At 38.7% G+C, this 24215-nt stretch overlaps 1 protein-coding gene across 1 annotated transcript in view; it reads right to left on the reverse strand.

Moving 5' to 3' along the window:
* Positions 1 to 4158: 4158 nt before the first annotated feature.
* LOC126336347 (gamma-tubulin complex component 5) overlaps positions 4159 to 24215 on the reverse strand; it is a 203596-nt gene continuing 183539 nt past the window's right edge. Inside the window, exon 18 of the mRNA XM_049999922.1 lies at positions 4159 to 7165. Within this exon, the coding sequence (XP_049855879.1) occupies positions 4834 to 7165 (2332 nt within the window). The 3' untranslated portion in view covers positions 4159 to 4833. The remainder of the gene's footprint in view (positions 7166 to 24215) is intronic.

A 24215-nucleotide genomic window follows, 5' to 3' on the forward strand; every position in this document is an offset into this window, starting at 1 on the left:
AATGACAAAATGATCCTCAATGTTGTGGTTTTCAACCTATGTAATTGCATTTAAATTTCCTGACAACTAAACGTAGAAAAAAAAATAGGAGGCATTACTTTTTGACTGACCCTCGTACTTACCAAGGGCTTAAGAGTGGGCATTCGGTTCTGAAAGCCCATATCGATGATGTTTCATTGAATGTTTTGCACACTGATACTTGTTCATTTCCCAGCATTGAATTCTGCAGCAATTTGGGGAAGGGATGCACTTCTGTCACACTGAACAATTCTCTTCAGTCATTGTTGGTCCGGTTCTTGGGTTATACTGGAAAATTGCTACTCATCGCTACCTTGGAGATGCTGTGTTCCATCACTTGTGCGCCAACTATAACACCACATTCAAACTCACTTAAATCTTGATAATCTGCCATTATAGCAGCAGTAACTAATCTAACAACTGTGCGAGATATACTTGTTGTCTTACAGGCGTTGCCGACTGCAGCTCCATATTCCGCCTGTTTACACTGCTTTGTATTTGAATATACACAGCCAGGTGTCAGGGATTTTCTTAAGTTGAGTCAACTGTAGGAGTGTCTTAGCAGTAAGAAATAAATGTATTAAAATGTCATCCATGATGTGGCATTTTTGCACACATATCACTGTTTATTCTGTCACATTTCTTGAACAATGTGTTGTATAGTGATGTATTTGCGTAGGTATATTCAGTGACATATGTAAATACTGTCTGCAGAACATGTTGCGAACAGATTTAGTAGCAAAGAAGTAAGAATTTAAACATCTTCCATGATGTGGCTGTTAACACAGAACTCAGTGTTTACGATGTCATATCTCCTGAACTGTAATAGCTGGTTGACTTTTACCCCCACAATGGTTGTTTCCTGACAGTAAGGGATATGTGCACAAAGTTTGGTTCAAATTGCTCCAATAGAGGCGATGCGAAACATGTGAAGACACATACATATATATATATATATATATATATATATATATATATATATATTTATTAATGGATTCCTTCTACCCATCTGATCTTCAGCATTCTTCAATACCATGACACCTCATGAGAGTCTGTCTTCTTGTCTGGACAGCCTTTCATCCATGTTTCACTTCAAGACAAATACCTTCAACAAAGAGTTCCTTGGATATTAACAAACTCTACTTCTTCAGGAAAGCTTTTCATGCTATTTCCAGTTTGCATTTTATTTCTTCTGTGCTTTGGCCATCACCAGTTATTTTTCTTCCCAAACAATTAAACTCGCGTACTACATCAGTATCTCATTTTATAATATGATTCCCTCAGCATCACCTGATTTACTTAGACTACACTGCATTACCCTTGTTTTGCTGTTGTTGATGTTCACCTTGTGATCTCTTTTCAAGACACTACCCAATTCGTTCAACTGCTCTTCCAAGCCCTTAGCCATCTTTACATAATTACAATGTCATCAGTAAAACACAAAATTCTTTTGTCTTTGTCTTTAATCCCCTTTCAAAATTTCTCTTCAATTTCCTTCACAGCTTGCTCAATGCACAGAGTGAATAATATTACAGATAGGCTACATGTCTGTCTCACTCCCTTCTCAACTACTGCAATGCTTCCCTTTCACTTCATTCAGTCTTATATTTGCAATCTGCTTCCCATTTAAGTTGTAAATAACCCCTCAGTCCCTGTATTTTTATCCCTGCTATATTAATAATTTCAGAGTGTAGCCCAGTCCACAGTGTCAAATGCTTTCTCTAACTCTTCAAATGCTATGAATATAGATTTATCTTCCTTCAACATATAATCTAGGATAAATGATAGGGCCAGTATTGCCTTATGCTTTTCTATATTTCTCCACAACCCAAACTGTTCTTCCCCAAGGTCAGCATCTGTCAGTTTTTGCATTCTTCTGTAAATAATTTTTGTCAATCTTTAGCAACCATGATTAAGGGATTGGTAGTATTTATACCTGCCAGTACCTGCCCTCTTTGGAATTGTAATTATAATATTCTTCCCAAAGTCTGACAGTATTTAACCTGCATCATATACAGGGGTTGGACAAAAGTGCAGAAACACTGTGAGAAATGCGTAATTGAACATAAATGTAGATGCTAGCCATAATTGTGGGTTACACTCTTGTATTTCACTATGAATTGCACCTGTGCAATGTTCTCAATATCTTGCAAGCATCAGTCATGGTCAGAACAATGTTCTATGTAGTGAGTGCATTATGTGAGGCTAAGTGAATTGGTGGGTACTCCTATAATGAAGATAGCTAAAGTGTCTGGTATCAAAGATTTATTGCACATACAAGAAAAGCAGAAAAACTGATACACAACGTCACAATGAGGCTGAAAGAATATGCTGATTGATTGTGACAGATGGTCATTGATGAGAAGTGTGATGAAAAATAGCAGGGCAACAGCTGTGAAAGTCTCTGTGGAACTGAATGTCACACTCACAAAACCTGCTGGCACCAAAACAACACGAAGGGAGCTCCATAACCTGCAAAGAGCAAGACAAGATGGAATTCCAAAACTACTCACTAGTGAGGCAAATGCTCATAACAGAAAAATGTGGTGCCAATGCCATAAAACCTGCATTGATGAGCAATGGGAGAAAGCAATTTAGTCAGATAAGTCTTGTTTCACACTGTTTCCAAATTCTGGCTAAGTTTATGTACCAAGAGTGAAACATATTGGGGGTACAGTGATGATCTGGCAGGCATGTCATCATATTCTATGGGTCCCACTGGTAATCTGCAAGGTTGCATTACTATCAAGGATTTTGTGACCACTTTCAATGATCAGGTTCATCCCATGGTACAGTGTCTGTTCCCTATAGTGATGCTGTGATACAAAAATGGCAGGACCCCTGTTCACATAGTTAACATCATCCAGGACTGGTGATATGAGCACCAGGATGAATTTTTGCTTCTCTTCTGGCCACCGCAGTTACCAGATCTCAATATTATTGAGCCTTTGTGGTGTACTTTGGAGACAAGGGTGCATGGGCACTATCCACCTCCATCAATTGTACCTGAACATGCCACTATTTTGCAGGAAGAATAGTATAAGATTCCTTTAAAAACAATACAGGAACTGCATTTATTCATTCAGAAATGACTGAAAGCTGTTTTTAATACGAATGGTTTTTCTGCACCGTATTAGGCACAGTAATGTGTTGCATTTTTGGTGTTTCCATATTTATGTCCAACTCCTGTATCTTGCACACCAAGTAGGATACTTTTGTCATGTCTGGCTCTCCCGAGAATCTCAATAATTCTGAGGGAATATCCTCTACTCTAGAGGCCTTGTTTCCAGTTAGGTGCTATGTCAAATTCTTGTCACATTATCATATTTCCCACTTCATCTTCATTGACTTCCTCTTCCCTTTCTATAATGCTGTCTTCAAGTTCAAGAGCCCTATATATATTCTTCTCTATTTCCAGCTTTCTCTTCTTTACCTCTTTGTACTGGCTTGTCGTCTGAGTTCTTGATATTCATACAGTAGCTATTTTTCTTCTAAAGGTCTCTCTAATTTTTTTTATATGCTGTATCTAACTTTTATATAGTTATGTATACTTATAAAGGCTTGCATTTGTCCTCTACCCCTTCCACTTAAAGTTTTGGCACTTTCTGTCAGTCAACTAATTCATTTTCTGCAGTTTTGTATACTCTCCTTTAGTCAGTTAAATTCAGTACCTCCTTAGTTATCCATGGATTTCTACTAGGTCTTATCTATTTACCTATGTGATCCTCTGCTGCCTTCACTAATTCATCTTTGTTTTCTATTTTATTCCTTTCTGTTCCTACAGTCAAACATTGCCTAATGTTCCCCCTGAAACTCTCAAACACCTCTAGTTGCTATGTTTATTTGGGTCCCTTTTCCTTCATTTCCTACCTTTCTGCAATTTCCTCATTTTTAATCTGCAGTTCAGGACCAATCCACAAATACTTCTGAAAATGTCTTACAGTTCAAAATCTTGTTTCAAAATTTCTGTCTTCCCATTTTATAACCAGTCTGAAACCTTCCAGTGTGCCCAGGTCTCTTCGACATATAAATATTTCTTATATGATTCTTAAACCAAGTATTGCAAAGTTCTTCTTATTTCATTCCTTCACCCCCCCCCCTCCCCCCACTCCCCAAAGCAAGAAAGTCCAAAAATCTTAAAAATATTTTCATTTAAGAAGTAATAACAATTTGTCACAAAATGTACAATACACTGAGGCGCATACAACATTTCTAATGCTACTGTATCTTCTTGTCATCAAAGATAAAATCAGTCTACAAAACTTGTTTACAACTGATTTACATTGGTTGTATCAGTCCATTATTGGAGATGTGCACTAGTCAGATTTTACATAACACATTACTTGATTTTTTAATGAAATACACATGTCAATTGTTTCTATGAAGAAATTTATCTGTGCAGTAGAAGAAGTTTGCCACCAACAAATATGTTAGGTTCTCTTACACCTAAATTTACTAGTAGTGAAACTATTATGGCTTCTGTAAACAGCATAAGGAATTTCATTAATGTCTGACAAATTTGAAAAATACAAGGACATTTTATTTGGAATATGGTGACATGACACATCAGATATGGACAAACATTCACAAATTTAACATCTTGAATCACTGATTGAAATTTAAAACAAAAGACGTCATTTTCACACGTGGACATGCTACTGATTACGATGTTATAAAACTTTTATAACAGAGCATTACACAATATTTTAACTGATACAAATTTTAAAACATCTAAAATTTGTGTCAGTCAGCAACTAACATACAGCTTTTTTGCTAACCCATCCATTTAGAGTTTACACAAGATTATGCTATCTGTCATACATTCTTTGTGAACAAGCTTCTGCATTTGCTGCAAAACTTTGACTTCTTGTCCATTTGAGATAAGCATTGCTTACTTTCTTGTTTCTTTGATTTCTTATCTGTCTCTAGTAAGTGCTGCAAAATTTCTTGGCCCCTAACAGTTTTACCATTATGTGGTAATAGTCCACACTTGAACACACATGTCCGGCACAATGGTCCAGTTGAAGATGTAGATGAAATTTCTTGTTTTTCTAACACTTTTTTGGGTTTTGTACTGTGATTAGCAACATTTTCTCTCATTTCAAGTTCAGAGAGTGAATCTTTGATGCATTTTTTATTTTCATGCAGAACTGTAAAATGTCTGCCTATTGGTTGATCATTTCCTCTCCAGTAACAGCCTGTACCCAAATTTATTGGAGGCAACATTTTTGTGTAAGACGTACTACTGGCTGCACTGCGATCAGCTTCATAACTGTATTCTGAGTAAGTACGAGCTGAGATGCAGAATCTGGGAAAAGATACAGTACTATTAATCATACTTCCTTGACTGTTGCAGGACTTACTTTCAACTCCAGTCATATATTCTGAAGAAGTATTCATTGATACAGAAGCTTTTGTGGATTGCCTTTGAATATCTATGGTGTCAGCACTATTAAGTACCTTACGGTCATCTAAACTCAGATACCTTTGAACAATGTCTGTTTCTGCAAGCACTTTTCTTTGTGGCAAAGTGTTAAGTATGCTACCACTATTGCAACGTTTGATCTTGTGTTCTGAAGTGCATTCTGAAACAGTGCTTGTTGACAGGCACAGTTCTGAACGTGACTTATCATTAGTTATACTGAAGTAACTGCTGAAATGTTTACTGTCAGCTTCAGATACAGATGTATATTGCGTTGATTTAGATTTACTCCTTACATCTGTCTTAGAGTTAAAGAGCAAAATATCAAGCCAGTCTTCCAAATCAGAATTTGAGTTCTCAGACTCTGAATCAGCTGTATCACAGTCAGCATCATACCCAGCTTCAACATTACCTATTTTTTTTATATACGCTTCCTGTGATTTTGTTAGTGGGGGGAGACAGATTTGTCTTTTCTTAGAGTTAGTGATGGATTGCCAATGAAATATTGGAATATTCTTAAATGATAATTCACTCGAGGTCCCAATTTCTTCTTTACCTGCATGCACTTCATGAACTTTCGATCTGACAAACTGTGAAAATCCTTCATAATTTCTGTTCTTTAAAGACGCTTTCTTACTACTTTTGTCTTCACTTCTTAAGTCAGGATCACTTCCTGTTTCTTCATTACATGGATGTACTTTATGAAATTCTGATCTGATAGTCTGTGGAAATGCTTTATAATTTCTTTTCTTTACTGAAGCTTTTTTACTACTTTTCTCTCCATGTCTAAACTCAGGATCATTTCCAATTTCTTCATTATCTGAATCCACATCATGAAATTCTGATCTAACATCCTGTGAAAATGTTTCACAATTTCTTTTCTTTAATGAAGCTTTCTTACCAATTTTGTCCCCATGCCTAAACTCAGGAACATTCCCACAATGTTTCACCCCACTCTGTAGAATCCCTAAAGTCTCCATAGAAACATTGCAGATACCCTCTTCTTCATTCATTTCAGTGCTAGTTGTTGCTGAAACATATGAAATGCTTCTAGTGCTGTGATTTGTTCCTGTTATAAACTCATCGCTTGTTGGTCCATCAGTTCCATCTTCTGTGGTTTCTGATGAATGTACTCCAAATGTATCCCCATTTACTTCGCCTACTTTGTTCATTCCACGAGAAATTTCTTCGACTCTATGACTAGAATTATTGACGAGAGTGCTATCAGATTTGCTGAAAACCATTTGAGTCTGTGGAAGGTCATTGTTACTGAACAATTTAATTCTTTTTTTCAGAGACGGTAATGAAATGAAATTCTGTCTTTTAGCCATTATTTCTGATTGAAACTTGTATTGATTAAACTTTAAACAATTCTGGAATTTCATTAACAAACTGTGTTCTCTCCTGAGGCAGAGTCTTCTTTTTGTAATCTTTGAGTGTTTATAATTCCTTGTTCTATACAACATTTTTTTCTGAGAAAATCTATGCATATTCTTATAACTACTGATTTTTTTGTGCCAACCAGTTCCTACAATGTCTGCATACTGGTCATAAAGACCAGGAAAACATTGCCTTTCCTCAACAGAAAAATGAAATGCTGCAGCAAAGTTGTGACACACAAAACTGTCTTCATCAGTGTATGTTGCAGAAGATGTTTTTTTGTAACTGAGCAGCATATTCCTCAGGAACTTTGTCAAAACATCCACTTCTTGACTCTGAGGTACCCTAAAAGAAAACAATACATAAGTTAAAGTACTATGGTATTCCATTTTACGTAAAGACTTCTATGAGTGCTAGTATATTTCTCTTTCAGTTTCTGTCTTAAGGTAAGGCATCTGCAGCAAAAAATTTTAAGGATTTAAGAACACGTAATATTCACTAATATTGATTTTACTGAATCAACAAGGCAGTATTTGCAATAATATAAAATAATTGAAAATGTCTTATTATTTTAGTGTACTACTTATTTTGCACTAATATGATCTGGAAAGCTGCTATAGAAGTAAAATTTTTCATTTCATTCATTCACACTGTTAACATGTTCATATTTAATGAGCATTAGTTATGTTCAATGCACTCAAGTACATGATGTTTAAAAGTAGATGAAGTGACAAAGTGCATGTGCCACTCTCACCCTTGTTGTTGTTGTTGTTGTTGTCTTCAGTCCTGAGACTGGTTTGATGCAGCTCTCCATGCTACTCTATCCTGTGCAAGCTTCTTCATCTCCCAGTACCTACTGCAACCTACATCCTTCTGAATCTGCTTAGTGTATTCATCTCTTGGTCTCCCTCTACGATTTTTACGCTACACGCTGCCCTCCAATACTAAATTGGTGATCCCTTGATGCCTCAAAACATGTCCTACCAACCGATCCCTTCTTCTGGTCAAGTTGTGCCACAAACTTCTCTTCTCCCCCATCCTATTCAACACTTTCTCATTAGTTACGCGATCTACCCATCTAATCTTCAGCATTCTTCTGTAGCACCACATTTCGAAAGCTTATCAAAACTATTTATCGTCCATGTTTCACTTCCATACATGGCTACACTCCATACAAATAGTTTCAGAAATGACTTCCTGACACTTGAATCTATTCTCGATGTTAACAAATTTCTCTTCTTCAGAAACGCTTTGCTTGCCATAGCCGGTCTACATTTTATATCCTCTCTACTTTGACCATCATCAGTTATTTTGCTCCTCAAATAGCAAAACAACCTTACTACTTTAAGTGTCTCATTTCCTAATCTAATTCCCTCAGCATCACCCGACTTAATTCAACTACATTCCATTATCCTCGTTTTGCTTTTCCTGATGTTCATCTTATATCCTCCTTTCAAGACACTGTCCATTCCATTCAACTGCTCTTCCAAGTCCTTTGCTATCTCTGACAGAATTACAATGTCATCGCCAAACCTCAAAGTTTTTATTTCTTCTCCATGGATTTTAATACCTACTCCGAATTTTTCTTTTGTTTCCTTTACTGCTTGCTCAATATACAGATTGAATAACATCGGAGATAGGCTGTAACGCTGTGTCACTCCCTTCCCAACCACTGCTTCCCTTTCATGTCCCTCGACTCTTATAACTGCCATCTGGTTTCTGTACAAATTGTAAATAGCCTTTCGCTCCCTGTATTTTACCCCTGCCACCTTCAGAATTTGAAAGAGCGTATTCCAGTCAACATTGTCAAAAGCTTTCTCTAAGTCTACAAATTCTAGAAATGTAGGTTTGCCTTTCCTTAATCTTTCTTCTAAGATAAGTCGTAAGGTCAGTATTGCCTCACGTGTTAAAGTGTTTCTACGGAATCCAAAACTCATCTTCCCCGAGGTCGGCATCTACTAGTTTTTCCATTCGTCTGTAAATAATTCGTGTTAGTATTTTGCAGCTGTGGCTTATTAAGCTGATTGTTGGGTAATTTTCACATCTGTCAACATCTGCTTTCTTTGGGATTGGAATTATTATATTCTTCTTGAAGTCTGAGAGTATTTCACCTGTTTCATACATCTTGCCCACCAGACGGTAGAGTTTTGTCAGGACTGGCTCTCCCAAGGCCGTCAGTAGTTCCAGTGGAATGTTGTCTACTCCGGGGGCCTTGTTTCGACTCAGGTGTTTCAGTGCCCTGTCAAACTTTTCACGCAGTATCGTATCTCTCATTTCATCTTCATCTACATCCTCTTCCATTTCCATAATATTGTCCTCAAGTACATCACCCTTGTATAGACCATCTGTATACACCTTCCACCTTTCTGCTTTCCCTTCTTTGCTTAGAACTGGGTTTCCATCTGAGCTCTTGATGTTCATACAAGTAGCTCTCTTATCTCCAAAGGTCTCTTTAATTTTCCTGTAGGCAGTATCTATTTTACCCCTAATGAGATAAGCCTCTACATCCTTACATTTGTCCTCTAGCCATCCCTGCTTAGCCATTTTGCACTTCCTGTCAATCTCATTTTTGAGACGTTTGTATTCCTTTTTGCCTGCTTCATTTACTGAATTTTTATATTTTCTCCTTTCATCAATTAAATTCAATATTTCTTCTGTTACCCAAGGATTTCTACTAGCCCTCATTTTTTTACCTACTTGATCCTCTGCTGCCTTCACTACTTCATCCCTCAAAGCTGCCCATTCTTCTTCTTCTGTATTTCTTTCCCCCACTCCTGTCAATTGTTCCCTTATGCTCTCCTTGAAACTCTGTACAACCTCTGGTTCGTTCAGTTTATCCAGCTCCCATCTCCTTAAATTCCCACCTTTTTGCAGTTTCTTCAATTTTAATTTACAGGTCATCACCAATGGATTGTGGTCAGAGTCCACATCTGCCCCTGGAAATGTCTTACAATTTAAAACCTGGTTCCTAAATCTCTGTCTTACCATTATATAATCTATCTGATACCTTTTAGTATTTCCAGGGTTCTTCCAAGTATACAACCTCCTTTCACGATTCTTAAACCAAGTGTTAGCTATGATTATGTTGTGCTCTGTGCAAAATTCTACCAGGCGGCTTCCTCTTTCATTTCTTAGCCCCAATCCATATTCACCTACTACGTTTCCTTCTCTCCCTTTTCCTACACTCGAATTCGAGTCACCCATGACTATTAAATTTTTGTCTCCCTTCACTACCTGAATAATTTCTTTTATTTGATCATACATTTCTTCAATTTCTTCGTCATCTGCAGAGCTAGTTGGCATATAAACTTGTACTACTGTAGTAGGTGTGGGCTTCGTATCTATCTTGGCCAAAATAATGCATTCACTATGCTGTTTGTAGTAGCTTACCCACATTCCTATTTTCCTATTCATTATTAAACCTACTCCTGCATTACCCCTATTTGATTTTGTGTTTATAACTCTGTAGTCACCTGACCAGAAGTCTTGTTCCTCCTGCCACCCAACTTCACTAAGTCCCACTATATCTAACTTTAACCTATCTATTTCCCTTTTTAAATTTTCTAACCTATCTGCCCGATTAAGGGATCTGACATTCCACGCTCCGATCCGTAGAACGCCAGTTTTCTTTCTCCTGATAACGACGTCCTTTTGAGTAGTCCCCGCCCGGAGATCCGAATGGGGGACTATTTTACCTCCAGAATATTTTACCCAAGAGGACGCCATCATAATTTAATCATACAGTAAAGCTGCATGCCCTTGGGAAGAATCACGGCTGTAGTTTCCCCTTGCTTTCAGCCGTTCGCAGTACCAGCACAGCAAGGCTGTTTTGGTTATTGTTACAAGGCCAGATCAGTCAATCATGCAGAGTGTTGCCCTTGCAACTACTGAAAAGGCTGCTGCCCCTCTTCAGGAACCACACGTTTGTCTGTCCTCTCAACAGATACCTCTCCATTGTGGTTGCATCTGTATCGCTGAGGCTCGCAAACCTCCCCACCAACGGCAAGGTCCATGGTTCATGGGGTGGGGGGGACTCTCACCCTATCAAACAAAATTAGTTTGGCGTAGCAGGTTACATCCATATCATGATTGCTGTACGTACTGGACACTGTGCACTCAATTTCTGAAGTGAAACAAGCACTAGGCTTTTCAAGGGCTACTGTATCAAAGGCATAACAAAAGTGATTCAGTTTGGTTAAAACTTACTGTGGTATGGCAAACAACAGTTGGATGATTGGAATAGGTAACTATTTTATTTTGTAACAATGGAGTGACCAGTCACAGTGCGTAAGTGGTGGTGGTGGTGGTGGTGATGGTGGTGGTGGTGGTGGTGGTGGTGGTGGTTGTGATTGTGGTTGTGGTTGTGGTTGTAGTAGTAGTAGTAGTAGTAGTAGTTTTTTCTTCCAGAGACAATTTGTATTGTGTAGATTTCGTCAGAAGATACATAGTATATGTAAATATATGTATATGGTGTGTTCATTTCAACTGAAGACCTCAGAGCGAACACAAAATGATACCACACTTGACCCACCCCACTCCATGCATGGGGTAGGGAGGGGCAACTTTGAAATCTTCAATGGGAACCCCCATTTTTTATTGCTGTTAATGATTCTACAGAAAAATATACATACATTTGTCTGGAGCAATTTCTTTGTTTTGCCACAGATGGAGCTGTAGTCAGAGGAATAGAAATGAGTACACAACATAATTAACAACATGTTACTCAGTTTGGATTCTCGAATGTGCAATGGCACCTAGGATCCCACGTCCATGCTGTGAGGATAGGACAGGCCAGTATTTCATTACTTCTAATTGGAAACCCCATTCTCAACGTTGTATTGCTCCAACATATTGAACAGGAGACTACTCAACACACTGCTTTTACCATGGCTCGAGGCGAACGCTACTCTACTTTTCCAGTTATAGTAAGTGTTCAAATGTAGTACTGGCAACTTCAATACACTTAGTGATCTGCTTTTCAAATGACTGTACACAGTACAGAAGCACATGTGTGGTAATATTAGCACAGGCATTTCTGAAGCAGTGACCATGTCTTCACAGCCTGTTGGCACTTGCTGGTACACCTTTTAAGTTTCCCCACAGAAAGAAATACGATGACGTCAAATCCAGTGACCTAGCAGGCCAGTTCATAGATCCACTTATGATGATCCACTAACCAGTATAAATACGATCTAATACCTCCCATGCTTCAGTGGCATAATGCACTGGTCAATCATCATGCTGAAGCCACATACATTGTTGAACATCCAGGACAACATCCTGCAATAGTAATGGTAGTTCCTGTTCCAAAATTGTTTGATATTTGTATCCACTCAAAGTGCCATTAATAAAAGATGGACCAATTAGTTTTGCCCCACGATGCCACACCATACGTTAACCAATGAAGGACATTGATGGTCAGCTTCCTGTAACCTGTGGGGATTGTCTACATTCCAATAATGCATGTTATGCCAGTTATCACTACCATGATTTGTGAAGATAGACTCATCAGGAAATAGTACTTTGACAAAGAATATGGAGGTCATTTGCATTTGTTGATGTGCCCATTCACAAAACGCTAACCCATTATGGAAATCAGCACCATGTAGTTCTCTAGGTGCAGTGACACTTGGTATGGATGATACTTATGACAATGCAGTATTGTCATAATAGTTCCTACAGGCATACCAGAATTGCAGTGTAATTACCGGCCGCTTATCCATGTGTTGTGGAATAGTGCTGCTAGTACAGCTATTTTATTAGCTTCTCCTGTTACATGTTTGCTTTGTTTCCTTTTGCCAGTCTATACCCTGCCATCAGACATAAAGGTGTTCACAACCTCATTAAAGAATGAACGAGGGCAGGCTTTCTGTGGAAAACACTTGGCACACAAGGCAACAGCAGCCTCAACATTTCCCCTACATTCTCTGTAAATCAGGACCATTTCACTTTTTTCTTCTGTGGTTGCAACATTCAGTATCCACTTGCACATATGTTCTCCACATGACAGGCAGGTGCGCAGGCAATAAACACTGCCCAAGTGTTGTAATTTTTAGAGCTGCTATCTGTTCTACATCTGCATGATACCCATGAGTTCTGGTCACAGTGTCTTGCCTGCTATGATACGTCGCAGTTTGTTGCACGGCCACGGTGGTCATAAGAGTAGTACCCAGTTCACTATTTTGGAGGAATACAACGTTGCGAATGGTGCTTCCAATTAGAAGGTATGAAATATTGGCTTGTCCTACCCTCGCAGCATAGAGGTAGGATCCCACTTGCAATTGGATATTCATGGGCCATTGAGTAACATGTCATGTATTACAATTGTGTTTCCATTTCTAGTCCTCAGATTATAGTGCCATCTGTGGTGAAATGAAGAAAATGGTTCAGACAAAACATATGTAGATTTTGCTGTAGAATCATTTATCTTGACCACCCTAAACAACTGTTTGACCGGATGAAAATTACAAAATGTTTCAAGCAAATGTTCTTTGGCCATCTGGGGGACAACAATCAGCAGGACTGCCTTCATTGTAGCTTTATTTTTTTACAAAGATAAGACTTTTTTAAATGTCAACCTGTATTTTTTATTTGCTAATTCATTTCCTCTCCTAAAGACCTATTCAAAAATGTATCACAGTGTACCATTCACTGAAACAAAATGTTATTAATTACATAACACAACATTGCTTTGAGCCCAGGATCACAAACTTGCCCACTTCCTGGAGTTGTCAGAAAACAAATGAAAACCAAGTAAAATCATAACACAAACTTGACTTTGACTTTCCTGTACCATTGCCCAGGAGTAGAACATTCAAAGGTGCTCAAAGTGGTCACCCTGGATGCCAATACACTGGTTCACTTGTTGAATGAAAGAATTATTTACTGCTTTCAGTGTTGCCTGTTGAAGAGAATTACAAGTAAGCATGATATGTTCCTGCATGTCCTCCGGAGTTGTTGGAATATCATGATAGATAACATCTTCAATGCATCCCCAAAGAAAAAAGTCCAGAGGATTTAAATCAGGAGATCTAGCAGGCCATGTAATTGTTCCTCCTGGACCAACTCATCTGGCAGGATACCTTCAGTTCAGAACACAACGTGCACGCTAGGCATTGTGTGCTAGACGCCCATCGTGTTGATACCACATAAGCATTCTGGTTCTTAGCGGCACTTCATCCGGAATAGGAGGAAGAATTCATCAGAGGAAGTTGGCGTACACTGTGCCAGTTAGACTACCATTGATGAAATAAGGGCCAATAATTGTAGTACCAAACATCCGACAACAGATGTTAACTCTCCAGTGACGCTGATGTTCCATCTGTCTAAGCCATTGTGGGTTGTCACTGGACCAATAATGCATGTTCCTCGTATTTAACTGTCCTTTGTTTGAGAAGGAACATTCATCAATAAATAGAACATTGGAGAAGAAGTTCGAGTTGGTGACGATTTGCTGCTGTGGCCACTGACAGAACTGTACACAATTCTGAAAATCATTCCCATGCAATTCTTGATGTAGGTTTACATGGTAAGGATGGAACCGGTGATGTGTACGAATAGGATGTACACTGGTTTTAGGAATGCCAATCTCATGTTCAAGCTGTCATGTGCTCATATGTGGATTCATAGCCAGAACAGTAAGTGAGAACAGTAACTCCGGCTGTACGAGTGCTATGACGATTGCATTGTCATGGGTTGAAACTTCCCGTTTCCTGAGGCATCACAACAAGACGAGAAAACATCCATGGGGAAGGTGGGTTCTTGTCAGGGTATCAAGCTCTGTACAGTTCTGCTGCCTGCGTAGCATTTCGCCTACCTTCAACAACAACAACAACAAAAATAAAAGAAACGTTATGTCAATGCAGTTTGTAGGAAGTACAGCCTTTACTGTATGCCTACTCTACACAACTGTATTTAAAACGACTAAACTACTGTACTAATTGCACCCATACATGACAAAATAGTATTGCATGAGTCGCTTAGAGGAAGCCTTCTTGGTTACCCAAGCCTGCCAACCCAAAGTTTGGTATAGATTTATTGATGACATCTTCATGATCTGGACTGACAGTGAAGAAGAACTCCAGAATTTCCTCTCCAACCTCAACTCCTTTGGTTCCATCAGATTCACCTGGTCCTACTCCAAATCCCATGCCACTTTCTTTGACATTGACCTCCATCTGTCCAATGGCCAGCTTCACACATCTGTCCACATCAAACCCACCAACAAGCAACAGTACCTCCATTACGACAGCTGCCACCCATTCCATATCAAACGGTCCCTTCCCTACAGCCCAGGTCTTCATGGCAGACGAATCTGCTCCAGTTCTGAATCCCTGAACCATTACACCAACAACCTGAAAACAGCTTTCACATCCCACAACTACCCTCCCGACCTGGTACAGAAGCAAATAACCAGAGCCACTTCCTCATCCCCTCAAACCCAGAACCTCCCACAGAAGAACCCCAAAAGTGCCCCACTTGTGACAGGATACTTTCCGGTACTGGATCAGACTCTGAATGTGGCTCTCCAGCAGGGATATGACTTCCACAAATCCTGCCCTGAAATGAGATCCATCCTTCATGAAATCCTCCCCAATCCACCAAGAGTGTCTTTCTGCCGTCCACCTAACCTTCGTAACCTCTTGGTTCATCCCTATGAAATCCCCAAACCACCTTCCCTACCCTCTGGCTCCTACCCTTGCAACCACGCCCGGTGTAAAACCTGTCCCATGCACCCTCCCACCATCACCTACTCCAGTCCTGTAACCCGGAAGGTGTACACGATCAAAGGCAGAGCCACGTGTGAAAGCACCCATGTGATTTACCAACTGACCTGCCTGCACTGTGAAGCTTTCTATGTGAGAATGACCAGCAACAAACTGTCCATTCGCAACACAGGCAGACAGTGTTTGTTGGTAATGAGGATCACCCTGTGGCTAAACATGCCTTGGTGCACGGCCAACACATCTTGGCAGTGTTACACCATCCGGGTTATCTGGATACTTCCCACTAACACCAACCTATCAGAACTCTGGAGATGGGAACTTGCCCTTCAATATATCCTCTCTTTCCGTTACCCACCAGACCTCAACCTCTGCTAATTTCAAGTTGTTGCCACTCATACCTCACCTGTCCTTCAACAACATCTTTGCCTCTCTACTTCCGCCTCGACTGACATCTCTGCCCAAACTCTTTGCCTTTACATATGTCTGCTTGTGTCTGTATATGTGCAGATGGATATGTGTGTGTGTGTGTGTGTGTGTGTGTGTGTGTGTGCGCGCGCGCAAGTGTACGCCTGTCCTTTTTTCCCCCTAAGGTAAGTGTTTCTGCTCCTGGGATTGGAATGACTCCTTACCCTCTCCCTTAAAACCCACATTATTTCGTCTTTCCCTCTCCTTCCCTCTTTCCTGATGAAGCAACCGTGGGTTGTGAAAGCTTGAATTTTGTTTGTGTGTGTGTGTGTGTGTGTGTGTGTGTGTGTGTGTGCATGTGTGTCAACACATCAATGCTTTCGTTTGGTAAGTTACATCATCTTTGTTTTTAGATATAACTGGATAGTGATATATTTGAAGGGGAAAAACCCATAATGGGATAAATAACATCTTATATACTCTGAGAAAACTGTACTGAAAGAGCTGAAGGACTGTAGCAGGTATCAAATACTACATACATTATACAATAAATGAAGTGTCATAGACGAACAATAAATTTTAGTAGGTTTGAAATAAGACTGTGAAAAACAATTAAATAAGTCAATTTTACCTTTATGACTTCAATTAGTGTCTGAGAAATGCCTATTGCACTGGTTTACCACTAAAGCCAATGAACTTCATAAGACATAAGATGTGTTATGTCCATCACTTTTGTCAAGGTAAATGATTCATTTATAATATTACTAGCTGCAATGCCTGGCATTACCCTTGATGTTTAATATCTGCCGCACAAAGTGATTGGCCCTGTGCCTTCATTATACCTATACCGAGTGGGAAACTCCTACAGACACTTCTTCCAGTTCTACCTTGTAACAGCAAATTGGCACCAAAAGGTACTTAAAATTAACGTAAAGAAAGCAAGACAACTTAGCTGATAGATGGTAATCCAAGCTAACAGCCATGCTTCGTAATGATCACACCAAGCAAGAGGCAAATAAGAAAAGAAAATATATATTATTTTAAGACTTTCACTTCTGGAGAAGGCCGGAGTTGTGCTTTGTAATCAGTATTCAATAAACATAATTTTGCTAATTCTGTTACACTTCATTAGGAACTACATGATTTTCTATTAGCATTCTGAATTCACCTCTTCAAGCAAATTTTTGGAAACTTTATATTTTCACAGTATGAAAAGTTGATTACTTGCACCATCTGTTAATACATTTTACAATAACTATCTTATTGTTTTTTTTGAAGAATTCATCTTCTATTGCTTCAGCTCAGTTTTCACTATTTCAAGTAGAGCTGCGTTTGGGCACAACTCAAACTGTTCAAATAGTTTATGTCACAGTTCATGAAATCTCAGGTTCTGTTTGATCTTTTGATCAGCTTGTGATCTTGTGACTTTTGTTGGTACTACACCCATGACCTGCATTAGAATTTGCAGGACAGTGTGGATTTTAGTAATAAAAATAGCTGCGAAACATGGACTAAAATATTTTCTAGTATATATATCACATGTCCCAACAATGGGAACTGATCAATAAATAACAGTTTGCAATCACTTTTTTGTCAAATTCTCAAGCTTTTGCTCATCTTGTGATCTAGAAACCTTTGATGGTTCTATCTCCAAGATGGATATTGCCACTGTAATTTATTCTCATGACAGGAATTATAGTCAGTTTACCACAATATATGGTATTTTGTTCATTAGGCATTTGTCTTGCATTGTACGTAAGGTGGCACCACATAACTGCAGGTATGGTGGCACCATCTATTAGTAGAGAGACTGACGCGTGTGCACCATGTGATGCATATGATGTTGCATAGTGCCAGTGTGGTTTCACACTGAAGAGAAGGAGGTCACACAACTTATCGTCCACTACCAAACATGCAGGCGAGTAAGCAGGAACAATGAGGAGTGATTCGATTTTTGGTGGCTGTGTATGGTGAGTACAATCTGAGTTGTTCAAGTATTGTGGAATAGGGCCAATGATTCCTTGAGGGGTGCGAGTCACTGAAATTGCAGCACTTTCGGTGGGAAATGCTGGAACATCCACCATAGAGTCCTGTCTTTTGACATGTGACTTTCATGTATTTGGACCTCTAAAACAAGCTATTCGCGGACATCGATTCCCAACAGATAATGAAGTGTGTGACTGGATCCAACAGCAGCCTACTAGCTTCTTCAAAGATGGATTTGACTAACTAGTGTCGCAATGGAATAAATGTGCCAACAGTTTTGGTTACTACTTCTGAGTACGTGTACTATGTATAATGACATTTTTGAGTTAATAAAATCATTACCATTACTTTACACTAGTGACCAGGTTTCATTCAATTGGCCCTTACACATAAACTATTGCAGCTTTTTGAACTAGTAGTTCCTCAGGGGAAAGAGGACGACAGGCATGGGACGTTTAAAAAGGAAGGGAGGTTATTCACACTGCAAATGAAATGGATCCACCTGCTGTGAGGAAGAAACTACTAATTCCAAATGCTAGGGTAATGTATGTAGTGTTACATGTGTCTAATGCAAGCATTGAAATTTTACCTCTTGGAGGTAAGTAATTCTTTGTCATAATTTTATAGTTTTCTCAAGTGAATTTTCTTTTTGATACTAAATGATGAGTTTGTCATTTTTATGTGGTTATACATAGAAATCATGTTTTTTTTATTATCAATATTGGTTCCAATTCTCAAGGAAATAGGTGGTTATCTATAGCCACAACCACATGAATGACCATGTCAGTAACTGCAGGAAGTAGAAGGCAAATTTTCTGCTTCATTCTACAGTGATCCCAAACCCATGTATAAAGCATGCTGAACTAGAAGAGTGAAATGCAGCAAGGTTAATTATTTTCAGAAGAACTGATCCATTATGCTTTTGAGGAAGCCATGTGTATAGGCCACCTGGCACATGTGCAAATATAAGGCTTTCCTTAAAAAATGCAATGTCTTCATTTAAAGTTTGAAAAAATAAAGCCTTGCAGTCTGCCTCCCTGCACTGCATCCACCTTATTAGGGCCAATGTATGTTTTTGCCTGTGTTTACTTTTACTTTGATAAGAATCTCAGCAATCCATTTTGTTGGGGAAAAAGGTATTCTGACAACATCTAAGTGATGTGGAAAGCAGTTATCAACTAGGTCCATCTAGTTCTAGGGAATAAATATAAATTGAGTTTTCTTTTCTCAGTTTCCAGTGTGAGCAAAGACACCATCATTTTCAAGATAGGCCCTAGCTGTGTCCTAGTACTAAACACTTGTGACTGACTGTTTCAATTAATGTGTTACCAAACATGAAAAGCCATAAGTACACTACTACTTGGTGAAGCCCAATTCTGGAAGACAATGACATATATCAATGCACATGGTGCAATGTCAGTTGCATTCAGTTGAATGGTTTCTATAAGATACACACCATGTAATGCAACACAGTTTCCAGTCGAGGAGCCTAACATCGTAGTAAAAACAATAGGGAACTAGTGTTAAGTGGTAACGTGCTATGCCAAAATGAGTTTATTCAAATTTAAGCAAATCATTTTATTTAAACAAGTGGAAAATGTCACAAATGTAAAATATACCAGATAAGAACAGCCCACACCTCTAGCATTCAGTAATATGATTTTTGCAAAGAATAACTGGTGGCAGAATTTAAAAAAAGAAAAAAAAGACCCCAACGCACAAATTTAATGTCATCAATATTAAGTAACAATGCAAACAAGCTTTACTGTTGCATTTTAAGAAAGGTAACTGTTGACAATAGAGCATTAGAACAGCAGCTGCCAACAAGACTTATTATTACAATTTAAAACAAGCAACAGCTGGCATTATTTAATAAAATGATCCAATGAATTAGACAGCAGCTACCCACCAGATTTAGCATTACAACCCACAGAATGCTGGCCCCAGTTCTGTGATCCATGACACCCAAACTGGATGGGCAAAATTACAAGCACATGAAACACAGATGAAAAATCAATTTTTTTTGTAACCTATACATATACTACCACAAGATCAAGGGATCACTTGTCCCACTAGGTCAGTAAGGCACAACAAATAAGGGTTTAACTGCTATGTCACATGTGTGACTTAAATTACATAAGGGTTTGCCATTTGAGCAGCACACATACTTAACATGGCCTTATTTTGCTTAATGGCTCCACAGATACTGTGAGACTATAACAAGCTATCTGTAGGAAATCACATAGTAGCCAACCTGGCATAACTATTTTACTGATGCTACTGTGTATCTGACAAGTTTTTGGTTAACTAGGAAGGTGACCACAGAGTTTGCCAATCACATAACAACATAATAGTCTTAAAACAAAAATTCTCAGTCTCATATCTGAGAATCAATGAAGAAACCAACAGGAGAACCTAAATAACCAAAAGTGATAGCAAATGGATGCCTTCACCATACATCTACTGTTTAGGAGCCAAAAGAAGAAACAAGTGTGCCTGTCTGGTAGCTGAAGTTGGTGATATAGTGCAGATAAATTTAACATGGCAGTTTTAGGTGATGGGTGTTTTGAATTGTGCTTTATCTTGTGCATTGCTCATTGTTTTCTTTTCTTATTTTGAAATGACCAAAGAGACTAATTGTGGTCCGTCACAGAGTTCAATTATGACTCTCGCAACACAAGAAAGATCGATGATCCCTAGGACCATGTGTCAGTTTTGGTTTTGTGATAACACCAAACATGGTGTACGCTGCTGACCTGCAAAAAAGAACAGGGCTTGTTTCCCTACACAACACCACACCCTTCTGACAGACATAATTCCAATTTGTTTACACTCATGCCTGACTGCCAGTTTACAGTGTCTGCACTATAGCACCTGGGAAACAAAAGCTATCAACATATTTCAAGCACACCAAAATTCTTACCCGAACATATGAAGAGAGTTATTTTCAGTTCTACTTTTGTGCTAAGGGCCTCTTTGGCTCTACCTCTAGCAGTGTCAAGTGTGGGTTGCATAGCTATAAATGCCCACAAAAGATCAAAATTAATAATCTGCAAACACTATAATTATTGGATTGCATGGAAAAGAAAAATAATACTGAAAAATGACTAAATCAGAGAAGCAATCAGTTCCCTGGGGAGGAAAATGCAGCTGCTTCTCAACAGAAAGGCATTTGTTGAAACCTTAAACAGAGCCAATAGAAATAAAGAAGAAAAGACCATTTCAGAAAAAAAACTGTTGGTGGTTTTATAGAAGCAAGCATTCCAGTCAAAAAGGTTCTCAATTACCACTTTTTTACAGTCAATTTCAAAGCACGAAGGCTTCATCTTCAGGCATATAGCATGACAACTTTCTACATCTGTTTATATAGTCCTTACAAGCAAACAAAGCTAGATGTGAATTTCACCAAAAATATGTGCACATTTTGTCAAAGATATATGCTACATTTCCATGTCTCTATGAATGCCCAAAGCTGTCTCTTGTTGTATAGTGGATTCATATTATATTGAAAAGGGCAACATCTTTTGTAGATTAAATGTGATCAGATGTGATCATTCGTTACACGACCTTCCTTAGTGATTCTTATTTGTTCAACTCTACTTAGCTATTATTCCTTCTATAGTTTGGTTGTTATCAACAGGTTTGTATTGGCTTTGATTACATTTCAAGCATGTCACATCTATTGGAAGTAGCACTCCTCAGTTTATAAAATAATATATTATACTCACAATGAAATATAGTCTGATAAATGAATTGCTTACATTGCTTCACAAACAAAACAGTCACCTTTGCAGTTTTTTTGTATGTAGCTCTAATATTAGAGACAGATAGTTTGGGGTGAATATTTCCAGTTTGGATTACAGTAGTGTGATTGGTAACTTCTTTATGAAGAAAAGCTTTCCAGTCTGTTTCCGGTCTTCTGAAATTTTGTTGACTAGGACATGTCTGTCCCTCTATAGGAGAAAAATGTTCCATTTTTTGCATATTTAATTGAGCAGTTGTGGATCAGAATTTGCTAGTGGTCTCATTTTTATAATTGCAATTTATATTCAATTTCATTATTATAATGGTAAAAATCAATGTAAACATGTAAGATAAGTCTGTGAAGTTCACTGACAGAGCAGTACAAATGGCTGCTTCCTAAACAGACTACTAAGAATATTAAATTTTGTAGAGAACAGAAAGGCACTAAAACATGAAATAACTGATATATGCCCTGTAAAAAACATTATCATTATGTCTATGCACTTTTACAACTCAGCAATGTTAGCTACCCTCCTGCAAGGTAGAGTACCTCTGTCACTTGAGTCATCCTCAGTTTGCTGTGAATAATTACATTGTATGCATATAACCTTTCTGTATGTTCTGCTGTTAGTAACAAATTCATGTTAACCTCACTCACTAATATCCAGCATCTTTTTGCAAGCCTCCCACACTAATTCCATGAGTGGTAACCCCATAATGAGCAGCAGCATCTATTTCAACATAACAAGTGTACTTTGTGATATAGTGTTAGCTTTGTAAATGGAGTCATTACATGGCAGCCACCTTCTCTAATAATTTGTACATAAAGGTGAGTTTAAGACTGACCCACATAATGTTCTCTTCCACATAATCAGACTACAATTAGTGTAAAACATGAAAGCAACATTCTACCATGTCTTACCATGAACAACAACATTGGAGATCATGTGAACAAACAATGTTCAACACACTTTTTGACCTCTTCGGTGCTTTCGATGACAAGTCAAATCTTGCCCCACATTAGCCCGACAGTATTCAGGCAACTAATTCTCATCTGTAATTTTACTGGTTCATTCATTTTAAGAATGAACCAGTTGAGTCTTTTTGTAATGCAATGTGGGGCCCAACCAGCTGGGCCACATGAGTAGACTTTCAATCTTCTGCCTGTACCACAGACAGTCCACAGGATCACATCTGCCGTTGACCTTGGACCAAATGTTTCAGCACATCCTCAATAGGACTTCTGTAAGGCAACCATACAATTGGGTTCTCAAACTGAACTGCTAAAATTCCAATTGGAAAACTCGGCAACATGATCCACAATCACTGAATTCATACTTTTTGATGGTACTACAAGTTTGTGGCTCTACTAAGCAACATAGGGGACTGTGCCACATTATTTGTGACATCATACAGCACCTTTGGCTGAAGGCAAATTCAACACTGCAACGGCAGCATTGCTCCACCCACTCAGAAGGACACGGGGGCAACAATGAATGCTGCCAGAAAATTCCTGGCATGTCATGCTGGCCACTCCCATGAGTAATTGCCAAGACCAAAACCATTACAGGCACCAACAAAAGTGTCATCATGAGTGATTGCACTGCAAGCAGTTACCTTGGCCAGCTGACAAAAATATATCTCATGGCAGCGAGGAGGTGTGGCCACGGGTGTGTGGGTTTCACCAACATTTTCATGACCAAGCATGAAGTGCTCCCACCATGCAAGCACCCAAATGCAAAATGTGGTCTGCAATAAATGCTCTGGCTCACAACACACAATAAAGGCACCTACAGCTCAAGCAAGTGGGCCAAACTAGTTTTTCCTCATCTAGAAGTGATGATGGTGGCCTGTATGTGTTAGACAATGCAACAAATCAATACTTCCCTATGGATACTGGCTCTGAAATGAGTACCATTCCTGGGGAACTGTCACAAATGGAACATACAACATCTGTCAACCAAATGCACATGCATATGACAGTCATATCAGGCTACCTGGAATCACCATACATAAGAAATTTACATGGCAGTTTGTAGTCAGAGATATTCAAGAACCAATGTTTGATGGGGATTTTCTCCTTCGAATTCACCTCCAGCTATAAAGTGCACATCCCTTGTAATAGAAAAATTAGTTGAGGACTATATCTTGGAAATACTGTAGCCTTCTTCATGTTGCCCCAAAAAAGGGAAGAAAAGTTTGTCTCATACTAGGCACACGGAAAATAAATAAGATTATCATGCCCGTAAAGTATTACAGAGTTAATTCAAAAATTCGAAGGGATAAAATAGTTATCGAATATTGATCTCAGGAGTTTGTCTTGGCAGGTGGTCTACCTTTTGGGCTAAATGTCAACTCGGGAGATTTTATAAATGCTCTAGATTACGCATTGGGACCTGCACTTCGAAGCACTTTAACTTTGTTTGTGGATGACATGCTTATTACTACAGTCATACAGAAGGAGCATGTCGATTTAATGAGGAGAGTGTTGGAACGTTTCAAGAAAGCAGGCATAACTGCAAATCTGCAGAAGT

The sequence above is a fragment of the Schistocerca gregaria genome, chromosome 2 (assembly GCF_023897955.1).
Source record: "Schistocerca gregaria isolate iqSchGreg1 chromosome 2, iqSchGreg1.2, whole genome shotgun sequence".
Classification (NCBI taxonomy): domain Eukaryota; kingdom Metazoa; phylum Arthropoda; class Insecta; order Orthoptera; family Acrididae; genus Schistocerca; species Schistocerca gregaria.